Raw genomic sequence first — 24211 nt, forward strand, 5'->3', positions numbered from 1 at the left:
AGTCCTCAAATACCTAAAAGGTTGCTATAAAAAACAGTAATCGACTATTTTAATACAATTAAACCAATGAAGCTGCAAGACCCTGTGAACAGTCTGCCTTTATTAAATTCGGTATCTGGTTCTAAAAGTTATTTCAGTTATAGTAGTTGAAAGTCCAAATCCTTACCAGATTAATCAAGTCATTCACACTTTTTTTTGCCATTTGAGAAATTCATCCTTAATTTTCACTTTTCTGGAAGCTATACCTGATGTTTCATTTCTCTAAAGTGACTCTCCAAAACCACAAAGTAATGTAAAACTGAATTTTAGCCCTGAATGCAATAATGATTTTTAATATTTTTCCCCTTACATAACTAATAGCTGGATATCACATGGTTTATCCTTGCCTGTGATTGCCTTTTATTAAAATTTTATTCATGAGAATTTGTTTTTGGAACACAGAGTGCCCATTACTATTTTTGGTTGTATTACTTGAGTTACTACTTTTAACTAGCTTGGGCAGGCTATAGTTTAAAAATATTCTGTGATTATATTTCTGTGTCATCAAGCTTTATTAAAAAAAAAAAAACAAAATTTCTTCTCATTTTCTTCACAAGTGCATTACTAGAATGGATTGCTATTTGAATTTAATTGCTCTTTAAAAAAATGTGTCTCCATCTTCTTGCCAGTTGCCTATGTGATCATATGATAATTGGTAGCCAGCACACTTCCTCACTGGACTGGATTTTTATATCTCTGAGTAACTGATTGAGAGCCTGATAATATTTGTATATGCTTTTAAATCTTTCTTGCTGGACAGCTTTCTTGGCTTTGAAATTCACTATTTTATCTGATGCTTCATTAATTCTCCAGAAGAACAAGTATGCACTCGGAATGTATATTATTAACTTTATCTTGAGATGTGGCTTTCTGTTTTCACTTTACAGCGGGGTTTTTTTTTTTCCCACTGACTAATTAAGAGGCTTGTCAGAGTGGACCAAAAATAATCCAGGCCTGGTAGTCTCGAGGTGTAATGCAATACTTAATAAGCAAATGAAAAGCTTTGGACTGATCTTACTTAGGTAAGATTAAGAAAGCTATTTGAAAAGGAAGAAAAGTATTGGAGGACAGAGACCTTAAAAATACACTGTTGAGAGGAGGAGTAAAATCCAAAGGGGAAGTGTTATCCACACGTCAGTGTGTTACGTAGCCCTTCCGAGTCCTAACCGCAGAGGACAGAGCCCCTTGCAGCTCGCAACGACAGTGCCTTGATGCCTAACGCCAACCCAGTCTGTGAAATAATATAAAAGAACAATAATCAGTGACAGATGGAAGCTGAAAGGAAATGTCCAAGGGGGAGTTATTTTTCCTTTTAAAGCTTCTTGAGATTTTAGTGGGTACATGATATTCATTATAATGTAGCCTGTGTTTAAAATGGACCAGGTAGTAGTATCTCAAGTGACAACATATGGCTGTGCTTTAGAAGGAAAATCTGTGCTTGTTGGTGGTATCATAAATAAAATATAGGCCTGATAAATAGGCAGACTTTATCTGAACTTCATTAAGTTGAATGACTGTCCCAATAATGCAGTTTATAGACATCATTAGTTTATACAGGATTTCTGAAAGATACCTCAGTTGAGAGTCTTTCAGGTCTGACTACAATGTACTATACTTAACCAATCTACAAGCTACAAGATGACCCAGATTAGTTTAAAATTCATTAGAAAAAATATACTTGAATTATAGTATTATAGTGGTACCTAAATAAATAGGTACTAAATTAAGTATCAGCCTTGTGGAATATTTGACAGAATTTCAGTATCTTGTTTGCAGTGCATGGAAAGCAAAATTGGGAGGCCTCACATCTGTTTGTATCTTCAAGTGAATTTTTGGATTCAGAATCATGTCTCAAAAAGTTAAGAGAACCCCATCAAAGCTAGCAAGTTTAAAATTAAGCTATATTTGAGAGCAGACCCCATTGAAATATATATCATGAAGAACTTGAACACACATTTTTTCCAGCAGTTTTTGTTGCATATACTTTAAATCTTTCAGTGATATCAGTATAAATAATTCTTTACAGACAAGGTAAATATTATGCCTTCCTGCCACAGAATGCACAAATTCGAGCCCAAGTCTTGCAGTTGATATTGCACAGATGGGCTGAAGCTCCCTTGCAGCAGCTTATTGTCTTAATGATCCTCCCTGCTAGTGCCAGGGTCCACCCACACGCTATCCATTTTGAGGCTGAAGCTAAGCAAACAAGCTATACACACGATGCCTTTTGTTGCTGAGGAGCCAGTCCAGTGTCAGCAGATAGCACTTAAAAACACCTAGGTGGTTTGGAAACACAAATCTCATTTTGCAGTACACCTAAGTCACTTAAAAACCTTAATCTACTTAAATCATGGTCACTGTTTGGGGCATTATATCCAAAAACTTTGGAAATTGAAGTTATGGGATCTTGACTAGGTTCAGAGGCAGGAGATTTCTAGTACTTCCTTTCCACATGAGACTGGGCATAGTAAACCAGGTAACACAAATTTCATTTGTCTAAATTAAGCATTTTAATACTCTTGTAGTTACATTCAAGTAACTTGGTATTCAATTTAAAACTATCTTGAATACCTTGAAGCTTTGCAGTACCAACAAGATCTGACACATTCACACCCACACTATTATACTCTGATTTGTTTTTTAAAAGTTATGCTGCCTAATATGCCAGATTCCAAACTCAACACGAAGAGCTGGAAGACTTAGAATTCATAGGAAAACAAGGATTTAAAAACATCTCTCCCTTGCTCTACAAGTGAATAGCTGCTCTTAGTTCTCAGTGTAAGTTGTTTTACTGATGTTTTTGACATATTGTGCTGATGTATTCAAAAAGGGCAAGAAGGAGGACCCAGGAAACTACAAGTCAGTCAGCCTCACCTCCATCCCTGGAAAGCTGATGGAACAGCTTGTTCTGGATGTCATCTCTAAACATACAGAGGAAAAGAAGGTGATTGGGGTAGTCAGCATGGATTCACCAAGGGAAATCATGCTTAACCAGTCCAGTAGCCTTCTAGGATGGCATGACTGGCTGGGTAGATGAGGGGAGAGCAATAGATGTTTTCTACCTTGACTTCAGCAATGCTTTTGACAGTATCTCCTATAACATCCTCATAGGCAAGCTCAGAAAGTGGGGGCTACATGAGTGGACAGTGAGGTGGATTGAGAACTGGCTGAAAGGCAGAGCTCAGAGGGCTGTCATTAGTGATGCAGTCTAGTTGGAGGCCTGTAGATAGCAGTGTCCCCCAAGGGTCAGTACTAGGGCCAGTCCTGTTCAACTTATTCATCAGTGATCTAGATGAAGGGACAGAGTGCCTCCTCAGCAAATTTGCTGATGATACCAAGCTGGGAGGAGTGGTTGACACACCTGAGGGCTGTTTTGCCCTTCAGAGAGGGGCAGCTGAACAGGCTGGAGAGCTGAGTGGAGGCAAGTGCAGAGTCCTGCACCTAGGGAGAGATAACCCTATGTACCAGTACAAGCTGGGGGCTGACCTTGTGGAGAGCAGCTCTGCAGAGAAACACCTGTGAGTCCTGTGGAAAACAAGTTGACTATGAACCAGCAATGTGCCCTTGTAGCCAAGAAATCTCTCCTGGTATCCTGGGGTGCATTAGGAAGAGTGTTGCCAGCAGGTCAAGGGAGGTGATCCTGCCCTTCACTCAGCCCTGGTGAGGCTTCATCTTAAGGACTGTGTCTGGTTCTGGGCTCCCCAGTATCAGAGAGACATGGAGAGGGTGCAACGTAGGGCTACAAAGATGATCAGAGGGCTGGAGCATCTGCCCTATGAGGAACAGCTGTGAGAGCTGGGCCTCTTCAGCCTGGGGAAGAGAAGACTAAGGGGGGGATCTTATCAATGTGTACAAGTACCTGAACGGAGGGTGTCAAGGGGATGGTCACTTTTCAGTGGTGCCAAGCAACAGGACAAGAGACAACACGCACAAACTGAAACACAGAAAATTCTGCCTGAATGTGAGGAAGAACTTCTTCACTGTGAGGGTGACAGAGCACTGGAACAGGTTGCCCAGAGAGCTTGTGGAGTCTGCTTCTATGGAGATACTCAAAACCTGCCTGGATGTGATCCTGTCTAACATGCTGTAGGTGACCCTGCTTGAGGAGAGGTGTTGGACTAGATGATCTCCACAGGTTCCTTCCAACCTCAACCATTCTGTGTGTGATTCTGTGTGTGTTGAGGTGTCTTTATCAACATATATAGCAGACTATATGCAAAGTGGTGGGGGGAAAGCACCTAATGGACAGAAACAGACCCAGTCCTCATTTGAAAATGAGAGTAGGAAGAGCTGCATAGAGTGGTCTAGGAGGTTGTGAAGGGCCAGTGAGATGGAGACAGGGGTAGAAGGAAGGAATAGGAGACATGGCATCCCAGATAAATCTGTAGCTGCATATTATGGCCACAGGAATTGACATACTGGAGCAGACCACTGCTTAATAAATACACAATTCCAAATCTGTCTAATCTTAGACCATGTTGTCACTGAAGGGGAAGGATGCCCTCCTTCCCGATTCCCCACTGTGCCTTCAGCCCCAGGGTTTGCTTCTGTGGCTCATGTGGTCACCACCAGGATCACCAGCATGGACACAGGGAGACACCAGGAATGTTGCACTGCATGGAGGAAGGGCAAGGCTGCTTTTGGGGCAACAGTGTAGTTGCAGGAAGCTGTACCTTAAGCCCAGCATCCTGTCTCTGACAGTGACCAGCCCTAAATATGTTAGTGGAATATATGAGAAACTCTGGAGCAGATAAATATGGAGCGACTTGGCCTTCAGGGATTCTCTGTCATTTCCCCCGTTCGTAACTGAGGTTGATTTATGCCCTGCAGCCTATCAGGACTTTTGTGTTTTAAAATATGTTTTCCAGTTACAGTTCTAGCTATTTTTGCTATCTGTGTACTTATCTAATCTCCTCCGCTGAATCCACAGGAGCTTTGTTCCTCGGTCACAGCCTCACAGCCCGCGGCCATGAATCCCATTTGCTTTATACTCTGTGGGCCTGATCACATGAGGAGAGGCTGGCTGCCCACACCACCAGCGCGAATTAAAGGTTTTTATTGCTTTGCAGGACTGGGTCTGCAAAAAGTTTAAACTCGAAGACTACCAGAGGGACAAACCAGGCAAGTCGTTCCGTTACAGCTTGCCACGAGTACTTTTGTAATCTATCCTTCCGTTCGCTTCTGTCCACAGAGGAGCGCCCAGTCGGATAAGGACCACGCGGATGCCCGGGAAATGGTTTCTTTAGCCCCCTGCCGCCCTGCGCTGTCTCTGCTTGTGATTAACGAGAGAGGAGGGGAGGCCGGGGATGAGTCCGGGCCGGGCCCCCCGCCGCCAGCCGGGGCTCCCCGCTGCCGGCGGGTCCGGGCTGTGTGTGCCGGCGGGGGCGGGGGGCCTGCAGGGCGCCCCCGCCCTCACCGGCGGCCGGCGCCGGGCAGCGGCGTCGCTGCCCCGCGCAAAGTTGCGCGGCAGGAAGGGCGGCACGGCCGGGCCTGAGGGGAGCGGCCCGGGCAGCTCCTCCTCCCTCTCCTACTCCTCCTTCTCCTCCTCCTCCTCCTCCTCCCCCGGCGGCGTTGGGAGAGGAGCGGCCGCGGCGGGGCCCCATGCGGCGGCCGGGACGGCGCTCTCCGCCGCCGGGCCCCAGCAGCAGCCGCCGCCGCCGCTGCCGCCGATGACCTGGACCAGCAGCATGAGCAGCGGCTACAGCAGCCTGGAGGAGGAGGAGTCCGAGGAGTACTTCTTCACGGCCCGCACCTCCTTCTTCAGGCGGCCCCCGGGCAAGACCAGGGCTGCCCCGCAAGTGAGTGCCGCCGCCCGCTCGGGCCTCCACGTGTCCGCTCCCCTCCCCCGCTGCCCCGCGGCGCGGCGCGGCGTGGCGAGGCGAGCGGCGCCCTCCGCGCCGGCCGCCGCCGGCGCCGCGCGCTGCCGGCCGTTGGGGCGGGGCGGCGCCGTAACGGCCGAGCGGGGCGCGGGGGGCTGCGGGGGGAGGGGCGCCGCCCCTGGGGGCCGGGAGGGCGGCGGGCGAGGGGGGCGGCAGCGGCGGCCCCTCGGCGCTGGCGAGTGTCGCGGCGGGTGCCTTTCCCCGGGCTGGGGTGTGAGCCCGGCGGTTCGGGTGCGGCCGCAGGGCGAGAGAGAGCCCCACGGACCCTGGACCCTGACGGTCGCTGTGAAGTGGCGTTGTATTACGGATTTTAAATGCTGCTTAAGTGTGATTTTCTTTCTTTTATCTTTTTTTTTTGGGGGGTGGAAAGTGGCTCGTTATCACCTATTGAAAACCTAGTTGAAAGAACTAAATTGCAGCTCTTCACCCCAGATTCCGGCAGGGTGGGGAGGTGTCTAAAAGTCAGGTTTCTGGTAGTGAGTAATCCTGCTGCCGGCTTTGCTTTCAGCTCTCCTTTTCGGGATAGCGAGCGTCTGCATTCCCGCTTGTTTTAGCACTACTTTTGAGACTAATGACAGCCTTTTCAGCCGCTTTGTTGGCAGAGGAAGGCCATGAGTGGCGGCTAAGTATCTCGAGTTAAAAAAATTCAAGCTCAGGAAATCGGTTGCAAGTGGACTTTGAAGTGAAGAACCGATTTAGGAAAACAAAACGCTTTTGTGGTCAGCACTGAGATGTTAGCGGAGGACCCGCCAGGTCGCAGGAGCAGTGAGAAGCTTTGAGTACTGGTGTATTCAGGAAGTCCTCAAGCATATCAAACCCAACCGCCCTCTCCTAGGAGCAAAATTCACCTCAGCGGTACAAAATGAAACAAAATCTCCTGTCAGATGGGTTAAACGGTGGCTAAACAGTGACTTCACGATTCTCGAGCTAAGCAGCCCAACCCTCTCGCTTTTCTCTCCTCTTCCTGAAGCACAGGATCTCTTTCTAGAGAGAGTTTTTGTTTTGTTTTGATTTTTTTTTGAAACCAGTAAGCTATTAAGTCTGTTTTCTTTATACTAGCTCTTCCTCTGCTTTTCTGTTTAACTCTTTGTATGAATTACTGGTGTTTTTTCCCCTCACTGCACTTTGATGTTAGTAATACTACTACTGTAGAAACCTAATTAAAAAATTGCTTGACTAAGCCTGGGTACCTGGGATGCCCTCTGGTCACCCCATGGTCTTGTCGAGGCTCATCTTTGCCCACTGCTGCTTCCTTTAGGTTATGCTGTGCTGCAGAAAGCTGACCTTGGTTTCTCCAAGGTTTTCTAACTGTTTTTTTCCCCTCTGAGATTTGTTTAAAACTTAAACCCGCTAACAGCTCTTCGGGTAACTCCCGCTTCCCTTCAGGAAAGCGCATGGAGCTTTCTTCATCTTCAGCCTGCCCTGTCCAGCTTGGCAGGGAGCCTGGGCTCACCCTCTCCCAGCGGCTGATCTCGGGCGCCTGGTGCGAATTGGCTGGGGCCAGCTTTTCTCTGCTGCTTCGTGAGGATGCTCCTCACAGTACCCCTCCTCAGAGTTATCCTTTTTCTCATTCATTTTGTGCTTCAACTTCCCGCTGATCCGAGTGACGCTGTGGGGTTTGGCAAGCCCTGTTTAAGAGTGTCCTTGAACTGCATGCGCTGATGTGTTTGGCCAGGGCTGGCTACCACCTGGCTGTTAAAGAGGAAGACTAGCCTGTTACGGTATCGTGCGCAAAGTTATCTAACTGCTGCCAGACTAAGGAGATGTTTGTTAGAAGGCTCAGATCTTGATTCAGGTCCTAAAAACATACTCGTGTCTTTATAATGGTATTAATGAATTGTCCTACTACTTGCTAGTTATGTAAGTAGAAGATTGTGCGAGCATGCAGGTCTCTTAGTGTGATGTGAACTGCTCCAATCAAGTGTGTGTGTATTGGGGGAGTAGGGGCTTAAAATTTGATATCCTGCTTTAGTGCTGTTCCTCAACGTGGTACCGCAGTGGGTTGCTGCAGGGTATATTGGGTTGCCTGGAATAAATCCACTGTATCGCTGACTCTGCAGCATCAGAAACAAACAGCTAAATGTTCCTAGTCATAAAATTACTAATACTTGTGCTGTGATGCTGAGTTATAAAGGAAAGAAAAATCCTCCGAACAATGCTGAATGTAGATTTCAACAGTCATGCGGCTAGTAAGAGTGAGTTTCCCCTTCCAGCAATAACAATCATAATAAGACTCTTTGTATATATGAGGATGTTACTTTTGGTTTGGATTTGAGGTTTAGGCAAAAAATGCGTACTATGTCCCCTGAGCTAAGAGAAAAAAGTGGAGCTGTTAGTTATTGTTTCTTTGTCTTTCTCAACTGTACAGATACTAAGTTTTGCAGTGTGGCTTTTGCTTGCAGAAGACTTTAAGTGCTGGCTATTCCTCTGTTTTAGTTCCCTCTCCCTCCTTTCTCACAAGAAAAAAAAAACGATTAGAACTTCAGCTTGAAACTGTGCTTACAGACAAACACTGTAGTAGTTTTTGGTCTTGTTTTTCCTAGATTTTCCAAGAAATGAGCGTAGGTATCTTTGATGGTCCTAAAGACTTAAGTCTTTAAGAAGGAAAAAAGGAAATGAAGTAGCTTGGTGAATGTTTGTCTTCTGTTTAACTGGGAAAGAGGGGAGGAAGAGACAACTTATTAAATACCTCAATTTATACAGCTAAGACAATATAATATACCATATATATCATATATATACACCATATCTAATATAATATATATAATATATGTATTATACCAACTCTGGTGTAAAAATCTCGTAGTAGTGCCTTTTGGCTTTGCCCATGAAGCCTAATCTTCTGTAAAGTATTTAAAGATAGGAGTTTGTCTCTTCATCTCTGTCATACCACTTAAAAAAAAAGGCAGCATAGAAGCCATTACAGCATACGATGGGCACTGTGATGTGCAGTTTGCAGTCCATTCCTCCTGGAGAGCTGGGACACTTTCCCTCTGAGCTTTAAGTTGTAAAGGGCAAGGATCACTTGTTTTGGAAGTGTGGTTACTACCAACCCTCTCCCTTACAAAAGCTCCCTGAGAAAAACACTTTTATTCCAGGACAAACCGAGTTTAGTGATCTAATGTATATGGTTTTATTTGGTTGAAGGAGGTCTTGAAGCTAATAGATCTCACACTCGATCACTGCCCTACCTCCTGTCAGTAAAATGACATGGGGGAGGAAAAAAAATGGTTATTGTCTAACAAACCCCTGATTTATAACTTTCACATTTTTTTCTAATAAAAATGATATGTATTGTTGATCACAAAATAATTTTGTGAAAGGAAAATTAAGGAATACTTCAGTCTCAAGGCAAAGTGCAAAAAATGCAGGTTGTTTTATGCTGTGTTGTGGTTCACAAAAGTTTAGTTTTATTTAACGTTTCTTGTATCATATGTGGCTGTTGTAAAATTGAAGTGTCAGAGATTAGTAGTGTTCTTGTATGTTTTCAATGACTCATTTAATAAATGAAGAAAGAGGAACTATAAATATTTTTGTCCTGCTGGTGTGACTACTTACATGAGGTGAGGTTACTCCTGTGCATATACTTTTGCAAGATCAGACCCATGCTTCTGTATGACCAAGTCTTTGGAAAGCCTGCATTCTCTGTAGAGAAAATACCAGAAGATGATGCAAACTTCTGAAAGCTGACCCCTTTCTCTCCATCCTTCCTCCTGCCAACCCCTGTCCTTTCAGGAAAAGTGAAAACAGTCATGCCTGCTCCTGTAAGCCCTACCATATGTTGGAGGAATACTCATCTTCCTGTGTGTATTTTTCACACTTTCCTTCCATATTCCAATTCCCGTATTCTTCTTCTTTGAACAGTGCTGATGTAAAACCTCCTGATTCCTCCCACCTTTCTTATAGAGCTTGGCGAATGATACTTTTTGAGCTTTGGTGTCTGGTTTAGTACTCAGTCTCCTTAAGAGAGAGAGATTGAGTCTGTCTTCCCTCAAGAGCACTCCAAACACGTGGGGACAGCTCTGGGCTTGGCTATGTCTGCTCTTTTTTCTTTTTTCTTTTGTTTTCTTTTCTTTTCTTTAACCCCCTGGGAACTATGACGGTTAGAAACATGAAATCAGGATGTGGGCAATGACAGAGAGATCTTGTTCTGTGACTTCCCTCGTATGTGATGGTCTAGGAGAGAGGACAAGGCTGCACCTTGGGAAACAACTTCAGAAACTGGAAGTGCTGTGAAGATCATGGGATCTCAGTTGTCAGAGGGCAAATTTTGAGGCTTGTGTTTGGTATCTGAAGTCTTGAATAGTTTGCACACAAAATGTTTCATGTCTAATATAAAAGAGATTGGAGATGTGAAGTTTGACACTTGAATATTGCTATTGTAATCAAAGGAAAAAAAAAACAATCACATTGTTCATGCTTGGTTTTTCACTATTTCATTTGAGCTCCATAAAAGTGCTTGCAAGAAAAATGTAACAGCTTCTGTTGGTGGTTTTTGGATGTGCACGCTTTCCTTCTGCTGCTCAGAACATTCTCACTTCCTTGCTTTCAATGTTGGTTGTTCCACATTTGAAGTCAGATCTCTCCTTTTCTCTTCTCTTTATTAGTCTCGGTCTTGGTGGCCTGCAGACCGTGAAAGTCGTCTTTGGTTCCTTCCCCTGCAGGGTGCCATGCTGCAAGAGGCTATGTCACTGTATTTTGTGCTGCATCTTCTATGTTTCGGTGGCATTTACAGGGGTGGTGGGCAGGGTGGGAGAGGATATCAGTAAAAACGCTGGAAATGAAAAAGAGTATAGGAGAGTGGAGGAAGGACAAAGGGAGGAGATGAAAGGCAATGGGTGAAAAATCTCATCCCTAGCTAGTCTGAGGGATGTACTGTTGGCTGAAGAGGTGGTTTGTAAAGAAAGATGTAGTTGTGTGTTTTTGGTTTTGTTTTTTTTTTTTTTTTGTTTGTTTGTTTTATAGGTAGGTGTAGATGGAGGAAAATGAGACACTTTTATGTGCAGAACCCCCTTTTTAGGTTTGTTCCACAAGAATTTACTCTGACATGAAGGATTTCATTGAGAGGAAGATAGCCAAAGGAATTTTTAGAGAAATCTGTTTTTCTGGGGTTAAAATGCTATTTGTAACTAAGCTTAGTTAGCCTAAGCTGTTTTTTTTTTTTTTTTTAAATATGTCCACTATGAATAAGTTTCATGTAGTTTGGTCATTACAACTTTTTGTTTCCTTTCAGTAACATTCCCCAGAGAAAATGGTTCTCCTGACTACCAGAACAAATGAGGATTCTAATTATAGGCTTTGTTTGGAGCGAAAAAGGTTAATTTGCATTTGACATGTGTTCATGAAGCTTATTAAAAATAAAACTAAAAATATCTAGTACTGCGTTTCATTCCTTTTTTTTCCTTTAATCTATTTGGCAGTTGGTGAATATTATGGGATAAACATTGTTGCAGCTAAAATAATTGAAGGTTACTACTTGCAGGATTGAGCATGGTAGATTGTGGCTATTTTAAGCCTATGTCACTGTCAGAGTAAACTAGCATACCTTATTTTGCTTTTGTGTTTTTTGCCTTGTTCCTCTCTTGGAGAGCTTGATGTGAAGTTTACACATAAGTAGCTTAGAGCGTAGCTGTTTGGGTTTGAACTCAAAATCACCTACTGATTTCTAGCAACCTCCAAAGACAAGACAGAATTTATGCCCTTGTACAGAGGAAAACTACAACAACTTCGTGTACACTGGTTATCATCACAATTTGTTCTGATAAACACTGATTTATATATTGGAGACAGATAACCATGATTATGTTTTATATATGAGATGGGAACTACTAACACAAAAATTAAGACATTTCTTTGGAAGAGCTGGATTAATGTACTATCCCAAGAGGTGTTTAAGTCACTAAAACTTCTCATGAGTACTATTAATGTTCAGCAATTTAAGTGTCATGAGTGCAGCAACATTGGCAGGCAATACTCAGACTAGGTAATTATTAACTCTTTATTTTTTCACTTTGTTCTATAGTCTACTGTATTCATACCGTATTAGGTATATTGTGTCTCAGATGGCTGTTTCAGCATTAGCATAAACTTTCGGAGCACAATGTGTTACTGGCTTTGTTATTGGTATTTACTTGAATATCACCAAATAATCACTAATATTTCCTGTCCGTCTTGTTTAGGGGAGAAAAAAAGACTTTGAGTCACTTCTGAGGCCTTTGGAGTGCAGTAGCTAAACTTATGACTGTTAAGTTCAGGAGACCCTGACATGCATAGATGTTTGGAGATTTAAGTTTCAGCAATGTAATTCAATTTGGAATAATCCTATGGGCTTTATCTAAGCACTAAGGCAAAAAGGTGGAACTATTGGAGCTTTTAACTGCAACTAAAGTCAGAAGATACTAGGAACCTATATATTTTATAGTCCACAATGTTTAGACTTGGAGTCTTGTTTAGACTTACATGAATATACATTTGAGACACAAGGAGTTTTGTTTAGGTTGAAGAGTCTAGTGAATTCAGAAAAATGCTCTGCAGAGTATATGAGCTCAGGATCATCTAAATAGAGTGAGTGAGTGTGTTTTTATTTTTTACTTATTTATTTTTAAGCTATGTAAAGAATGAAGAGGAATTAGTATCCTGTTTTCATAATTTCTTATTTCTGCTATAGACCTTTGTATAAGAACCACGTCAGAGCAGCCATTTTAGAGGAACTTCCTGGCTAATATTTAGCCACTGCAGGAACAAAAACACAAAGGAAAACTGATGTAAAAATGAATACTGTATTTTTTTTGTCTCCTTGTTTAAAAAGCCAGTGACACTGGTATTGGATTAACAGTTCTAAGTAAACTGATTAGCAGAGGATTTTAGATGAAGCAATAGATCTGTAATGCAGTGTCTGCCTGTGACAATATACTCATGAACCAAGCCAAGCACCGTAAGTGTCAGGAAGAGATAAATTGGAGTGATAGATCCTGTCATTGAACTCTCACACTAACTTTAGGGAAATGCCTTTTTATGCCTGAAATGAGTGTAGGGTGTTTCCATCTAGTCCAGTTTCAGCCATGCAGTACCCTAACTATGGTATTGTTAAAGTTTTATGTTTTTAAATGCCCGTAATAAAGCACATATATTTTTGCAGCTGAGAGAGGTAATAATTAACTTAGGATGAGTACTTGCTTCTTTCATTTTGTTCTTTGGCATCCTGTCTCTTTTGGAAGGTTGATGAAATACTACAGACAGTTTTGGTGAGAGAACTTCCTGTGCAGATGTGTATTTGATTATGTTAAGTAGCCACATATGATTTATGTAGCATTTAAGATCATCTTCTAGTTATTCATTTGTGCGTATGCTGGAGACAAATTTGTGTTCCTTCATATGGAGGAATCTATGCTGTCCTGAAAGTAATAGTAAAAGCAGTAGTAGTTCATCTCCCTCTTAGAGGAAACATCAAATATTAAAGTAATGCTGCTTATTTAGGAGTACTTACTGTGATTTGTTGTCTGGTTCTCTGCTTTACCCCCAAAAATCTGATGAGTCTGTGCTAAGTAATTGTGGAAAATGGTGTTTGTAAATGTATTTCTTTTAGAAATTATATACAACAATAAAACAGAAAAGCATTGGCTGAATGTTTAGGGGCAGATTACAAAACAAGTTACTCTCTGTAACATTTTATAGTATTCTTGTTGCCGATAATTAGCATTATTTTTCTTTTTTTCTGTCTTAATTGATCTTAGATGTGCTCAAATACATGGATGTACAGTATAACTATGCTGTACTTTTTCTCATGGTACCTAGTGCCTATATTACGTATTTGCAGTACCCAATCAGTATTGTCTCTTGAAAGCCTGATTAGTAGTAATAAAAAATGAAGATCAGGTTTAAAGCCTGATTAGTAGTAAGCCTAATTGAAAATCAAATTCTGCTGTGACTGAAGATGATAATTATTTGCTTAATAACTCGGCACTTAATCTTGCTGCTACTGAAGCAGAGGATCTCATGATTTGGCTTGTCCCTTTTGAATAAAAGTTTGGTACAGATTACAATTGTTAATACTGTAAAAGTAGCTTAACACCTCATTGAGGTAACCTTTATTGTAGAAGACTTCTCAGTGCCTTTACCAGTGGATTGATTTCATGTGTTCACTTATAGACACATAAGCTAAGATTATGGAAATCATTTCATTCTGAACCAATCATTTAATTACAAAATGTCTTCATGGTCTGTTTGAGAAGCATCTGATAAAGCCATATAAATTGTAGTAACTGAGCTAAGAATTTCAGTGTGACCCCTAATGCTTATGTACATAGAAATTGGCATGTTCTTTGGCACTGTATAAAACACTGCAAGTATGGTGGTTGCATGTTGCTTAGTGGAATTCTTCCACTAAGAATTGACCTTTGTGGTTTGTCCCAATGTTTGAAATAAATAAGTTCAGAATTGAATGCTGCTGTGAGATCAGTGTAAGAGTTGAGGATTTTTTTTTCATGATAGGTATAATTGAACTACTTAGGATTTTTTTAAAAATACATTATTATTGATGCGCACAAAATTCTGTAGTGTAGGCATATACAGGTGCCTTGTGTTACCCTGTATAAAGTGATGAGTTGTTTTTTAGTGGCTCTGGTTAGCCTACCGGGAGTAGTAAAACAGTTGTATAACAGTTGACCTAGGCTACGCCTAAAGCACAAAGCAGGTAGATGCTACAGCAAGCTGCAGGACCCGATCCCCTCGCTGTTCATGCTGGTGTCTTAACCAGAGTGTGTTCAATATACATATTTTTTGTTTGCATATGTGTGTGTATGTGTTTAAGTTTAGAAAGCAGTAAGGAGAAAGGGCTTCCTCAGAAGCATTTCTGGATCTATCAGTTTAGACTGTCTAACTTGAGTAGTGAAGACCAAGGAACAGAAGTAGGAGGAGAAGCAGCATTCATTTGAATCCTCTGCCAAATATACAAGTTCCCCATTTCCAGCAGCAGAGACACCTGTGCTCCAAAGGTTTACCAGTGAGGTGTCTGTGGTTTCATTAGGAAGAAGGAGAGACAAATGTCATGTGGGTGGTGCTCCTGAAGCTGCTGAAATCCCTGACTTTCCAAGGTGTGGTCTTGGCAGTTGTGCTCTTGCAGCTAAAGGCTTGAGATGGGTGTTGCTTTTGTTTTTGATGAGTAGGGAAAGAAGGAGGAAGAAAGCTTTTGCTTAGACTGGCTGCATTTGTTGCTGGATGACGAATCACTTGTCTGCCTCTGAGAGTTAATTATCACGGCTGCAAGTGAGGTACAGTAAAGGCCTCCTTTGAGATGGGAGAGGATTTGTGACTCAGATTATCGCCCTTCTTTCAGTCTGAACTCCTTCTGAAAGACAAAGTATTCTATTCTGCTGCACATGTAGGCTAAATGTGATCTGTGCATATTTGTGCACCAGGGAATATTGTCTGATGTCCTGAACAGAAATGGACAGTTTAATAAAGAAGTTTATACTCGGAGCAGTTGCTGCATCAGATGCCTGCCCCTATACCAGTGCTGGTACTGGAAGAATACTAGATGCATAATCATGGGAACATCACTTGTGCAGGCAACCTGATGTTAACAGTAATCAGACTCCTGTATAATCAACAGAAAACAATTATAATTTTTAAAGGGGAACTTAATCTTCCATTAAAGAAATCTTTCTCTTGTCATAATATTCCTGGCATGTGGGGAGCCTAAAATAATACAGCATTTTTAAAATGCAGTGTCTATATAAGCTGTAACCTTGAACTCTTAAAATCTTGGTTTTTTGTATGTAAGCATATGCAAATTTTAAGCTAAGTTTGATATAAAATCTAAGAGAAAGGACAGTTCGTAGTTCTTGCATGAGTTAGCAGGTCAGGTTAAAATAAACCAAATCCCAAGAGCCTTTAGCTTGAACTTTAGGAGTCCCTTTAGTTGTTAAATGAAGAGCACACCGTTTTCACTGTCAAAGAATTTGCAGCTTAGGGTAATGGCTAATGACAAAAGTCTTAGTCTTGTCTTTCTGTACCAAAAACCATTCAACTACTGTTAGATAAGTGGATCTTGGGATCTAAGTTGATGGATTCAAAGTAGCTAAATGAGATATTTTTATGGGGTGGACCATCATGGAGTTTGAGGTCCATTCATGTAGACTGGACTGGACTGATCGTCAATTTTTACTTACTAATACAGCTTAGTTATTTACATGGGAAAGCAACACTTAATATAGCATTGAATTGCTTTAGTTATCATTTAATTCAGTATAGTGACAAGAAAAGAGACTGAACATTTAGCTCTTTGAGGAGAAGGTAAATACTTCTGGACAGCAGTCAGATAAACCTCTGAATTAGACCATCACATTATTTTTGATCACATTTTTCTGTTATCATTTAAACTAAAGAATTGCCTTTAAGTTCCCTTATTTCTCACTTTTGTGTTGTGCTTCTCTCCTGATGTTTCCTTCAGGGCTCCATTGCTGACAGTGTGTAGTGAACCACTTCCAATGTCAAATGCACATTTCCCCCCCCCCCCCCTTTATATTCTTTCTGCAAGGTCCTGGCACCTGAAAACCTGTTCTATTGTTTGATGTACAAATTACTTTGTCATTTGAGATTGAGATTTGTTTGCACTGATGTTTTTTACAACAGAATTGCTGACAAATCTAATACCTTCTATCTCAGCTGTAAAGTCTTGCTTGGGGATCTGACTTCTGGCCTTCATGAGAACAAGTGTGTTTTTATAGAATCTGAAAAAGGTATTAGTGTTCAGCCAACCATATGATCCACCTCTTCGAACTTTTGTTGGTCACTTGTGTAAGAGGTATTTCTGTTGTTTTTTTAAAAGAATAATGTTAGCAAAATTCAGAGTGCCTTGACCACTATGTTTTAACTTAAGTGTGATAGTGTAGATATTTTTACAAGATTTTTAATTCTGTGCTGTAGTTGCAACTTATGTTCTTAAGCAAAAAGTTCACTAGACTATATTATTAGAGATGCAAAAACCCCAGCAGAATGCCTTTATTGAATCTAGCTCTTGTCTCTGTTGATTTCAAGAGGGTGGTATGAGATGGTTTTGGTTGTGTGATCTCAGCTTTTTCTAGTTCTAAATTCTTGTTTTTCTGTAAAAATAAGCAGACAGCTCATGCACTTCGTATGGTGGGCTTTTAAATTCTGGGATAGGTTGGATGCTAATTAACCAGTGGACAGTTATTCCATTTTAAACCTCATCAAAGCATATGCAATATTATCGCAGCTAAACATGAAATACTCGAAGGAGGAGGAAAACCAATGTCACTTTCTAAGTCACTGGAAGTCAAATAAAGTGGTTTACTTGCTGATACAGCGTATTTCATCAGGATTTCCTCTCTTTTTGTTTATTAAATCGTAGCACATTTATAGTTTCTCTGGTACTGTAGTGCCAGGTGTGTTGTAAAACAGAAGAGAAATAATTCCTGGTATACACCCATGTCAGGTTATGAATAAGAATGAGCTTGTCTGTAAAATGGTTATGGTATTGAAATGCCCAGCTGTCAAGGAATCAATTAAGTTTGAAATACAGCAGGTGTTGCAATGCAGATCAGTCTGACATCTCTTTGATCACAGAATTACAATGAGGTTCTTGGGAGGTTAATCTGGTGTTTTGTCACGAAATGTGTTGAGCTCACCTGTGCCTGAGATGAATTTGGGAACAGTGTTTTCAGTCAGTGGAGTTGTTGTCAGCACCCTGTTTTGGCATATTCCCATGGGGAGTCTGTCTTGTCCTCCAGCTGCTGTTACTGGGTGACTTAATGGCAACAGCAGGCATAAGTGTGTGTGTGGGGGGGGGGTTGTTTGTTTGCTTGTTTTAAATGAATGTTTCATCAGCTGAGGTAAATTTCAGGAAATATTTAATTTTCTTCTCACCTTAAGACGACTTTCTCTTTTGAACTTCACTTTTCAAGGAAAAGTGAAAAGTTCGGCCACTTCTTGAATATCAGGGACTTTTCTAATACTTTTAATGTAATGATTGTAGGAAGACTTTTGGCATCAGATATCCAGATTGTTGTTCAATTGCTTCTTGATGCTTCTCAATCTTGGGAGATGTGCCTTAATACAAATATCAAAAAGTTATAGATTATTCAAGTAGAATAGAAATTATGAAATATCTTTACTACCTTTCTTTGTCTTCTGTTTACAGCATGCATCTGCCCAGGAATGGATTTTTCTATAATTAGATTTTAGTAGAATTATGTCACAGGTTATTTTGCTTTACAAATAGAGTTGACAGGCTTGTCTTAAGTTGACAGCTGCTTTTGATTTAGTTACGTGTTCACTTGTTATGAAGCTTATCTCAAGATGGAGGAACATGATTGTTTATACTGTGCTAAAAGGTTGATAGTTATATGAAGTGAAACATCAAAGTAGTTTCTAGTGTTCTGAACTTTAAAACTCACAGCTGATTTAATTAAAAAAAAAAAAAAAAGAAACGTTTCCCCACTGCCAGAAATAGACCCCAAGTATTCTTCAAAGCATATTTGATTTTAATGATTTGTGATTTTTCCCCTGAGGCATTTGTAAAGTTATGGTTACCACCAGAATATGAAGATGTAGATTTTGAGATGTGAAGATAATAGACCTTCAAAGAAGTAGGTGCTTGCATCATAAGAGGATAAAATAACACGTAAAAGCACGTAAAATAAATGTATTATTTGTATATTTCTACCACTTATTTGTATTTTCCTATTCTTTATCCCTTGATTATTCGCTTAACAAGTTTTATAAGCCAGTTCATACTTGGAGCAGTTGCTGTACTGCATCAGGCACCTGCCCCTGTACCAGTGCTGGTACTGGAAGAATACTGGATGCATAATCATGGGAACATCACTTGTGCAGGCAACCTGATGTTAACAGTAATCAGACTTCTGTATGAAAATACATGTTCTGTGAAAATAGCCTGGTGCTGCAAGAAAATAAAAAATAAAGTAGTAGAAAACCTAGGAATTTTGCTTTGACAGCCAAAGTTGATGGGAGACCTGGCAAGCTTCTTTGTAATTCACGCCTTAAGGTAACTTCTGAAGCAGCTTGGTGAAGCAAGTGCTAAAGATGCTAGTGTGCCACCCCTGGGTTTTTTTCATTGTTGTTTTTGAATTTAAATAAAGTGTCCTGTGTTAAAATGAGCATAGTTTGATCTAGGCCTTTATGGCTGACATCAGAAAAAACATGTAATATGTAATAAAGCTTATAACATTTTTACAACAGGACAGTGCAATATGTGGAGAATTACAAATAGGTGCTCCATATGTTATGTCTTGATTTAAACTGCTTCTGTAAGTAGCAGACTGTTTTTTGATCTTTGGAGGTAGAGATCTTGAAGATACAGAAGAAGAAACTTTCTTCAGGAAAAGATGTTTCACATATGGTAGTAATTGTGGCAGCACAGGACAAAAGACAGCAAAGCAGTATTATTATTAGAAGTAGTACTACTAGCACTAGTGTTGGTATTTTGTTATCTGGTATGTGTGAAGCATTACACAAAACAGTGTGCTGAGTGCAGTCAACAGAAATGCAGTGCCATTCCCTAGATCGAGCAAGGAACAGCGTTTTTTGGTACCTCCAGGGGTCCTTTCTTACTCTGCCTTGTTTCCTGAGTATATGCTGCCAAGTGAACCTCAGTTTTACCTTCCCATACAAATCCAAACCTTTTCTATTCCTTTGATGTGACTGTTTGCAATACTTAAAACAAAACCACCCCCCGAACAAGTGAAAAAGGTGAAGTATGGTGAGAATAACCTACTGAAACTTTGAGCCAGAGTTAGATCCCATTTTCTTTCAAACATGTACCAAGACATACATCCCTTGGTGGTGCTTGCTGTATCCCCTCTTTCCTCTTCTCCAGTTTCTGTAAGGTCTGTGACTGCATTCTCACAAACAAGTCTTCTAAATCTAGTAAGTTATTATGCCCTTTAGTTATAAGACTGTTTATCAACACAGATAATCTGTAATTCAATACATAGCATTTTTGTCAGAGTTCATAACTATGTCATACATCACTTCCATTTTTGTTGCAGCATTAATATGCAAGACATCTTGCTGAAAATGTGATGAATCAAACTCAAGTTGGATCACAAGATGTAATTTGTGTCGAAACGCTAGTCTGATACAACTCATCATATACTTACTGATATTTTGTAAAGGGTACTGAGAATGCCCAGCTCTTCAGTGCCCTATATTTATCCCGCTAACCTAGATGAACAAATAATGTCTCACAAGATGGAACATGAAGGACTTAATAGTTCATCCTGCTTCCATGGGTTGTGCCCTGTAATGCCTTAGCAACACACCTACAGTGTGGATGCTGCAGGTCTAAAGTTATTTTAGAGGGTGTCTGCCATCACTTGAGGAGCAGGTGTGGCTTCACTGCAGCTTTAGTTTAAACTAATTAGGTTAGTTTTTAGCCAGGTCCCTCCCTTGCACCAGCTCTCTGTGTGCTTACATGAGGAGCAGTACTGGTGCCAGAGTGGATGGAGGAGCGTGCGGGTGGGGAGGGTGGCACCAGAGCAGCCCTGTCTGGGGTTGGCTTACCTTGTGGAGCCAGACTTGGGGATCGCTCAGAGGAACAGCCTCAGCAGATTGTGCAGTGAAGACGTGCCTGAAGAGCTTTCGGTCAGACTTCCTAACGGGTTGTTTGATTGAAATGCTACAGGTAAGCTGAACGTGCAAAGTCTTTTTCTTTCTTTTTTTTTTTTTCCCCTTTCCTTCCATGAATAATGTTACTGAAAGGAGATGAACAAAGAAAAAGTAGTAGAGTTTACTCTGTGGGAAAAACTGTTCACACTTCAGGACATGATGGAAAGTAGTGAACCAAATAGGATTGCAATGTAAACCTTGGATTTACTTGCAGATTTATGATTTAAAAGGTAAATGTATTATTTGTACATTTCTACCACTTATTCATATTTTCCTATTCTTCATCCCTTGATTATTCCCTTAAGTTTTAAAAGCCAGTTCATTCATTTAGAATTAAAATTGAAGGCACTATTTTAAATATATTGAAACATATTTTTAATGTCATGCCACATCAAAAAATAAGTTCACTGTATTGTACTCTTTTTCCCTGTGCCTTGAATAACTTCAGCATCAAGAAATTATAAAAATTTCCGCTGCAGTCATAAGCCTATTAATAGCAATCAAGTCTCTCTCTTTTTTATTTGCTTTTTAAAACTTCAAGTAGGTCCTTTTGCTTCCTGGCTTTGGTGGAAGGTTGGGAAGACTGGACAAAAGTATCATCAGTATTTATTTCCATGCTGCCTTGTATGAAGTTTTACAGCTGAAGCCACCTGCTTATGTAGTCACTGCCTATGGATTCTATTTTGTTATTTTAGATTTTTATTGGTTATGGCAAGGTGATTAGTGCTGTCTTCACACATGTGAATAGGGGCAGCTTTTAGGGCCCCACAGCTGCTCTAGAGGAAAAAAAAAATATTTGCTCGCAGTAAATGTATGGAAGACAGAAGTGCTGATGAAGAAGAATCTACAGCAAGAGAAGAGGAGGCTCCTCTTTGCAGGAGATCTTGATCTCCCGTTGGACCTCTGGAAAGAGAGAAGACTGGCTTTATAGTCCTTCTCCCTTTCTCTAACCATTAAATGGAGATCTTTGAGCATCTTGACTCCTGACTGTTTAATCATGTATTCTGCCCATTTCAAAGAGGGAGAGCATCACCTGATAAGCTCCTGGTCAAACTGTAAGGCAACATAACTTTTTCTGCAAGACTGAAGATGAAAAGTAGGACAGGACTCAGCTGAGTAATCCTAGTCTAGTCAGGGTCATAAGAAGCATTGTAATTGAATATGCTGTCAATGTAAGAAAAATATTAAGTTTAAAATGTGTAAAATGATTCTTTATTATTTAGAAGCTTTTTTTTTTTTTTTTTTTTTTTTTAATACGGTGGTAGTTTTTACTGCATGAGACATGTAGAAATTCCCTCCTTTCCTTTTTCCCTCGTATTTCTATGTCAATCTGCTTTGGGTACTTTGTTAAAACAAACAGGGGAAAAGTACGAACTGTTAACAGGTAACACTAACAGGGACAGATGGCCCAGAGCCTAAATGACGTCTCTGAGACCTGAAAGCTCTTGGCAGTTTGAAGGCTATGTCTCATTCTTTTTAATAATCTGCAAACTCAGCTCTTAGGTGAATGTAATGCAGTCACCACATTGTGAAGTTGGTATAAATATTTCATTTTATATAAAATGAGTTTTGGTTCTGCTTGAGAGCTGAAAAATGGAGCTGTGACCATCAGCAGCCCTCAGAGGAGCCAGGTGCAAGTGTGGCCCTGTGAGGACATGGGGTGGGGAAATAGTAGGGCCCTTGCCTCTTCCTTCTCCACTTTCCTGACTGCTCCTCTTCCCTGTCCTTGCTCAGTTTCTAGGCTTGTAGCAACTCTGTGAAGAGTGAAAACATTTACATGAGCAACAGCTAGAGCAAGCTGTAGTCTGTGTATGTGGCTGCGGCTGCCTGGCGAAGCCCCTGCTCAAGCATGCTCTTCCTCAAGCCGCCTATGACATTACTGCATTAACGGGGGACCCTGGCAGGGGATTATGCTGCCCTGGCTTTGGAAAATAGGCCAGTTTCCCTGCTGCTCAGGGAGCTCAGGCATGCGGTTGGGATAAGGCACCTGTGCAACTGAGCTGCTTGAGAAATCTCTTGCCAGGAGATTTCTGCATGGCTGAAGGACGCTTTGGTGGGAGGAGGCTCCTGTAGTTTGTGTTAGCTGTGTGCTGGTTGGGACACTTGGAGCTGGGCCAGCAGGATGCAGAGCCCTCTCAGGGTGAGAGGTGGCCAAAGAGCTGAACAGCAAAGAGCAGGAGGGCTGAGATCTCCCATGGGGAACTGGAGTGGAGGGTCAGGTGGTGACTGGACACTGTGAACAGTTAAACTCAGCAAGGTTGGTGGCTGGGTGGAGATTGTGGTGTGTGTGTAGCCTGGCAGGTGTGGGTTGGTGGGCACCCTGGAGTGGTACAGGGAAGAGGAGTTGCAGCAGCACTTACAGGAGCAGTTTGTGTACTGAGAAAGCTGTGTGGGGTGTGTAGATTTTTTTTTGTTTTTATTTTTTTTTCTTTGTCCTCTTTTCCTCCACTGCCTGTTTTGTTTTCTTTGCTTGTCAGGACTGGCTGGGCTGGCTTTGAGCTGATACCATCAATTCAACCTTTATTATTTTGTGTGTCCTTCCAGACCTCTTCCTTCAGGTCTGTGATGCCTGAGAAGTTCACAAAACAGCACCTCATAGCACACAAATGTGTTTCAGAAGATGTTTACTAATACCACTTATCAAATATCTGTTAAGCAAACCTATTCATAAGCAGCAGTATGTTGGGTAATTATTAACTATAAATTCCTCATTGGTTGCTGTTCTCTGGAAGATTTGATAACGGACAAGTTGTCCAACATTTGTCCCTGTGGAAGGCTAGCAATGACAGTCTTTGTCCCTTGAGGGACAAAAGAAATATTCTTCAGGTCTAGTTTGAGACTGAACTTGAAACTCTTTTTATCAGATTATGGTTAGGCTGGAATCTGGCTGACTTTCTCCAGCAGACTTCAGGATGCTTTGGGATGAGAAGGATGTTGTTCTTCTATAACGAACCTTTTTGAAAATAAATGTAGAAGCCAGGATATTTCAAGCTAACACATTAGAGTACATTAAGTGTACATTAAGTATAGCAGTATTTAGAACATGGGTGTCGATGTGCACTGATGTGTGGAAGTGAGTGACTGAACCTTGCAAAGCTGCTGTCCACTAACTACAATTTTGCATTGCCTTTTTGCCAGCAAAAAAAGTGCATCGTTTAACTTTTGGCTAGACAGGCGAATGCAGACCAGTTGCATGGAAGTGTTTGCTCTGGCACCCTTCATTGCTTATAAGAGTCTTTGCTTATGACCTGAATTCTGGGAAGGTGTCCAAGCACTATACAGGCTGAAGTGCTTATCTCTTGAGTTTTTTTATTATTCTGGACAACAGAATACACAGACCTACTTAGCAAATGCCCATGCAACCATGGCTCTGTCCTGTTTCAAATTCTCTCTCCCTTTGCTGCAAAGGATAAAACTGCCCTTTCAAGGAGGTCTTGTTCTTCCCTTCCTGTTTGTTCTTTCACCCTGAACCTAGATGATGTCTTTTTTTCTTTTAATTTAAAAATGTTAATGATATGGCTTCTTTTCAAGGTGACCTGTCATATTATATTTGCCTCTGGAGATAAAATTATTTCACTGAGCAAAATAAATTGTTTTTTTGTTTGTATTTGAATACTTATAAAATTTACAAAGGTGCATGAGGA

The 24211-nt window shown here is 41.1% G+C and overlaps 1 protein-coding gene across 1 annotated transcript in view; it reads left to right on the plus strand.

Moving 5' to 3' along the window:
• The first annotated feature begins 5599 nt into the window (after positions 1-5599).
• Positions 5600-24211, plus strand: part of RASSF3 (Ras association domain family member 3) — a 53275-nt gene continuing 34663 nt past the window's right edge. Inside the window, exon 1 of the mRNA XM_062584151.1 lies at positions 5600-5837. Coding sequence (XP_062440135.1) covers positions 5709-5837 — 129 coding nt within the window. The 5' untranslated portion in view covers positions 5600-5708. The remainder of the gene's footprint in view (positions 5838-24211) is intronic.

The sequence above is a fragment of the Rhea pennata genome, chromosome 1 (genome assembly GCF_028389875.1).
Source record: "Rhea pennata isolate bPtePen1 chromosome 1, bPtePen1.pri, whole genome shotgun sequence".
In the NCBI taxonomy this organism is placed as follows: domain Eukaryota; kingdom Metazoa; phylum Chordata; class Aves; order Rheiformes; family Rheidae; genus Rhea; species Rhea pennata.